At 38.5% G+C, this 5,884-nt stretch overlaps 1 protein-coding gene across 1 annotated transcript in view; it reads left to right on the forward strand.

Moving 5' to 3' along the window:
- LOC113959264 (geranylgeranyl transferase type-1 subunit beta-like) overlaps nucleotides 1-5,884 on the forward strand; it is a 27,284-nt gene that overhangs the window by 12,972 nt on the left and 8,428 nt on the right. The window contains exons 4-5 of the mRNA XM_027668163.1: nucleotides 849-1,033; nucleotides 1,303-1,411. Coding sequence (XP_027523964.1) covers nucleotides 849-1,033; nucleotides 1,303-1,411 — 294 coding nt within the window. The remainder of the gene's footprint in view (nucleotides 1-848; nucleotides 1,034-1,302; nucleotides 1,412-5,884) is intronic.

A 5,884-nucleotide genomic window follows, 5' to 3' on the forward strand; every position in this document is an offset into this window, starting at 1 on the left:
TTCTTACTTGAAAGAACCTTGAAGTGCAACATGCACTGCAGAGAAGAGCTGAGAAGCTCAGGTCGTCCTGAGAGCTGAGCCAGGACGGTGTGGGAGGTTGGCCTTGGGGGCCCTCCCTTGCTGCAAGCTACAAAGAAGCTCGCAGCCTGAGACAGGGCACAGATGCCCTGTAAGGAACTTGAATCTCCTGGAGATACCAGACCGTCACGAAGACCCCCTGCGTCTCGTGATATGACCGTGGTGGAGTGACCTTTGTCTGGGGTCAACGCAGCCCACGGAAGACCCCTTCGGTTGATTGACGACAGGGCCGAGGAGGCTTGGATACCCCCCTCGTGAGTGCTGGCAGAGATCCAACTATCAGCTGCTGCATGCATGAGATGAGGAGAACCTGCTGCCTTAGAAGAAGCTGCTGCCCTGAGAGACTGGAAGGGATCTGTCCTTCTTTCCCTCCTGGACTTTTATTTGGAGGGGAGAAGAGATCTGATCCATTGTAAATACTATATGTCATGGTAGAGATAGTTGTGATTTTGTGTATAATGTGTTATAGTATTTATTTGTACAGTCATTGTAATATATTCCCTTTCCCCCATTCTGAGTCTGGTGTGTTTTGTCTGGAAAAACCCATCTCACATTGGGTTGAGATGCGGGAGGGGGGAATGGAGCTAGGGAATTGGATTTTGGGGTTATCTCAAACCATGACAACCATTTACTCATTCCTGTTGTATAATTTTTAGTAATTAATTAGTTTAATTGATATTACCCTAGTTAAAATTCTGATTGAGATCATACAGACTTCAGTGAAAATCTGGGTATATTAAAACATTGCATAAACAACTATTTCCTCATAGGTGGCTCTACATTTTGTGGCATTGCATCACTGTGTTTGATGGGTAAACTGGAGGAAGTTTTTTCAGAAAAAGAACTGAACAGGATAAGAAGATGGTGTATAATGAGACAGCAAAATGGCTACCATGGACGACCCAACAAACCTGTAGACACCTGCTATTCCTTTTGGGTGGGAGCAACTTTGAAGGTAGTGTACAGAAAACCTACAGGATAATTATTGACCCGGTTTTATTTCTTAAACTATCTTGTGTTATTTGGAAGAATTACATAGTCAGTGCAAATACAAGAATATGCAGAGATTGCTATAAAGGTTTTTCATCTTGAAAAAATGCAGGATAAGGAGGTTTAACAAATTAGTGCTATATTGCTCTACTTATCTGTCTAAATAGACATATTTTAATATTTAAAAATATATTCAAGTTTATATATTACTGTAACATTCTAACTTCTTTTCAGCTCTTGAACATATTCCAATATACGAATTTTGAGAGAAACCGGAATTACATTCTGTCAACTCAAGATCATCTTGTTGGTGGATTTGCCAAGTGGCCAGATAACCATCCAGGTAATTCTGCTTTTCAAAATTATGGTGTCTTTTAAGTGACAAATATATTCCAGCAGTCAAACACCTAAGAAGGGCAAGAGAGGTTTTTTTCCCAGTCTCCCCCAAGTAATGTAAAAAAATGAACCGTAAAATATGAGATTTTCATGATTTGGAGGGAAAGGAATGTAGTTTTTCCTTGTTCAGCATCAGAACAAGTGAGTTGTTGTCATTTAGACTATCACCAAAACAGTATCACTGTCTATTTAGAGCTGGACAAGCTTTTCCATGTGTTTAATGATTCTAATTAAAAATTACACTGTACAGTGGGTATCTTTGTAAAGGGTCTGAGTAAAATATTTCAGAATGTTTATTTCCTTAAGAAATTGATCCTTTGAGCTTATTCAGAAATCTTTGATGCATTTAAAAATACTCAAAGTTTAGATAGTTACATAGTATGATTTACAGACTGTAATTCTGCATAGAAATTATACATAGTATATATTGTCCACAAAAATTGGATTTGTCACCCAGTGTGCAACAAGCCAATAATTACACACTCGAGAGTGATTAATTATTTCCAAGTTGTGCAAGCCTGGGTGCTTGGTGATATTCCACAAATCAAGGACACCAACTATCAAAGCTTTTTACTGTTTATACATTTTGGCATACAAAGGAATTAGTGTTCATTTGCTACAAGTTACATAGTTGTCTCGCTTCCCATGCTAAGTAGTCCACATGCTCAGTCTTTCTCTTCTTTTAGGTCAGTGGGTTTCTTGGGTCAGTTGTCCATGAGTCGGTCATCACAATCTCCCTCTGCTGGAATTACTTTTTACCCAGTTGGAGCTGATTTCATCACAGTTGCTAAATTGACTTTATTAGTTTCTTCCTTATCTTGGGAGTTCTGCCAAATGTCCTTATGGCCCATAAATTCTGCATTCCTTGTGTCCACAATCAGTGGTACATCCTTCTTCCCAAGCTTTGTTTACCTCCCCCTAGGTCTTAGATCATTGAAGCATGTCCAACCCTAAACTTTAACAAGGCAATTCTATCAACAAGTAATTTGTTTTTCTAACACTTGGACATCATTTTTAGAGCTTGTTAGCTACTATCTGTTGTTTCACAGGTTAAATCTCCCTCGTTGTTGATTGGGCTTGAAAGTATACAAAGATTAAACATCAAAGAACATCCTTTCTTAATAAAATTTTACATATTCCACATTTTGCAACAATATGAAGTAGTTATTGGTTGCATTTTAGAAGTGGAAACTGACAATTTAAAAATATGCTAGAATTCAAAGGAGATACTGTAAAGATATGAAAACAAACTTTGTGCCAGTAGTAACGTTCAGTGGCATTTTGTAAAGAGAAGAGAAACAGTCCATAAACTCAGTAAACAAGATAAAAACATAGTTAGAATAAAGGAGGAGACTGATCAGAATCTGCACAGAGATATTTCAGTATGACGTGATTTCATTTTGAAGAACAGTTGACAATTTGTCAGACTGATAATATAGGGCTCATGACATGTTTCCTCTCCTGAAAATCATTTTAGAATTCCTAATGACTAGCTAAATTTGGTGTACATTATGTAGACCAATAATTTCAAGAAAATACTTGTTTTTCTTGATGAACTGTTTACTTATGAGGTTAGGAAGAAAAACACTATGATTAAAACCCCAGTCATGTAAGAATGTCCTCAAACTCTCTTTTAAGACAGTTTAAGATTTGAGGAAGGCAAGACTACGAATAAAGTTGTTTGCTTGATTTGTATGGTGTTCCTGCCCATACACTAGTTTCCTATAGAGCAAGCTCTTCCTGTCTCTTAAAATTTTTTGTGAGAGTAAGCTACTTTTTAACTTTAATGCTCTGGCTGGTCAAAGAAATGGAACAAGAAGACTGAACTAGAGTACTAAGGATTAACTAGATTGTTGCTTTAAGGATGTACAGAAATTTTACTGGTGTGCCAGATTTTTTCTCTCTCTGACAATTTATTGAATAAGTCTTATAAGATTGCATATCTTCTGGAAAAAACTTGTTTGGTGTTTCCTTTGGTACTGTTTGTATTGGGTTCATGTGACCAGGTTTTGGTAACGGGGGGGCTACAGGAGTGGCTTCTGTGAGAAGCTGTTGGAAACTTCCCCCATGTCTGGCAGAGCCAATGCTAGTTGTCTCCAGGACAGACTCACCACTGGACAAGGGGAATTTTAATATTGGGGTTTTTTACAGAAAAAACAACTAAGTTTATACTTTTATGATAAGTGGGTTTATTACAACGTTCTTTCCTTGGGCAGATAGTGATGTAAGTCTGTGTTCATGTTTTGAAGAAAAACAGTAAAAAACTAAATGCAGTTCTAATCTGAAAAATGACTGTAACTGCAGCATCATTTTTTTATGGATCTGTAGTTTCAATGCCATATATACACAGCTGAGTTTCCTACAAGATCAGTCTACTATCTGAAAGTCAGGCTGTCTTTTCAATGCAGTAAAGATTTCCCATTTTATTAATGTCAAGTGTGTGCAGCTCCATTGCTTTCAGAAACCTACTGATGGTTAAACGTACACAGTCCTCTTGACTTCCATATAAATGCAAAATGATGTTAAGACAGTGAGACTGGTATGGGTCATTGTCGGGGTTGACAGAGAACCTGTCAGCAGCCTGGCAATTAGTGACGAGGAATTTAAACAACTTTTAGGAAATATTTACTGTAATGGTGGACAGAACAAACGTAATGCAGCCCAGACCAAAGGTCACCAATCAAAATGTGTATAGTGTCACCAATAGCATGTCACAGCATGCACAGTGTCTTCAGTGTCACCAATAAGAGTGTGTGCAGTGTCTTATGCTTGAGACTTTTGACCAATTGTGTTGTGGCACGATAGTGTACAAAGAGTATAAAAGAAACACTTGAGAACAATAAACAGCTTCCTGATCACCTTGCACCTGGACTATGTCTGACTGATATCTGTGTCGTCTTGACCGTTCCAACATTATCAGCGACATATGGAGACGCCGACGTGATTACAGCGTTGAAGAAGGATTTATCTCCAACTCCGAGAAAGAGTTTGGAGGGATTCCTCTCCGAGAGAGAGGGACTGCCATGACTTCCCTCCTAGAGGGGGAAAGAGCAGAGATTTTCTCTCCTAGAGAGAGATTGGACCTGTGGGATGAGGCACAGGGGGAATGGAGCCCTGTGAAGCTTGAGAGCGAAAAGGTCCAGACCTGAACTTTTTCGAACCCTCATTAGGTAAACTAACGGGGGTGCCACCGGGGACAATATTTTAATGACGAGACAGCATATAACAAAGGAGGAAAGTGTAGTTCTATCTATGTGGAAATCCCTCCTTAACCGAAAGAATGTCAAGGTTGCTGAATTTAATTTACGACATGTGCTGTTATAGTACTGAAAATAAGGCTTTGAAACTACTACGTTAAGTTGCATTTCGTGTGTTTGCCTAACATTTACTCTGTGAGACTTTGAAAGATTTAGAAGCGTACGGGAGGCAACAATCTATGCAATAACTCATATAAGAACTAAAACTCTGAAATGCAGTTACCCAGAAAGATAAGTAGGTTGCCGATGTAACAAATTGTCCTTGAACTACACCTCCAAGCAAAAAAAATGCAGAAAAATTTAATAATTCACTCCCGGAGACCGAAAAGAAGTAAGGACCCCCCTCTCCATTGCCACCGTTGCAGAAAAAACAGTTTTCCCACCAGATAACTCCACCAAGAAAACAACTAAGAAAAGAAATTCAAGTCAAGATATATAAGCGAATGGAGAGGGACAGAGATAAATTAGAACAGTGGGACCTGGGCAGAAAACAAGACAGCAAGGCCCATCCCTGTATAAGCCTTTGAACTTCTTCACAGCCTGAGTTACCTATTTTTTTTGTTAATGTACTAATTGGCTGTTTCAGTCTCACAATGTGTGTAAGATAAAACACAGAAAAATATGCAACAGATCAAGTTTGGTGTCATGGAAGCCTGAAGACGACGATCCCTACCGGGGGGGGGGGAAGAAAAGGGGGGGCAAAAAACTGCCTTCTGATATTTCTGTTAATTCTTGTGTTAACTCTAGTGTCTGTTGAATGTTTTTGTGAACTCACAATATTATTGTTACTGTGTGCGTGTATGTGAAGAAACAAAGTTCTTTACCAGGAGAAAAAGGAAAAACAAAAGTAAAAAGCCCTCCCTTGAAAAGATTCAGCCTTGCCAGGGAGAAAAAACAGTGTGTATTTCTCATGATAGAGACGATCTGTTGCTTGGCAACTAAGCAGGAGTGAAACTCTCCTACTTTGTAAAAATTGCAACTTTGTAACCTTCTGATTGGAGAAAGAAATTGTCTTACAATTTCATAACATAGTCTCACTAACTGTTTTCTGAAATTGTTCATTAAAATAACCAAAATTGTTTTAAAATACATACATAAATGTAATGGAGAAATAGAGTTTTTAAAGTAACTGTGATAAGAAAATTCCAAAGCGTGGGGGGGGG

This window comes from Corapipo altera, unplaced genomic scaffold (assembly GCF_003945725.1).
Source record: "Corapipo altera isolate COAL_440 unplaced genomic scaffold, ASM394572v1 60988, whole genome shotgun sequence".
Taxonomy (NCBI): domain Eukaryota; kingdom Metazoa; phylum Chordata; class Aves; order Passeriformes; family Pipridae; genus Corapipo; species Corapipo altera.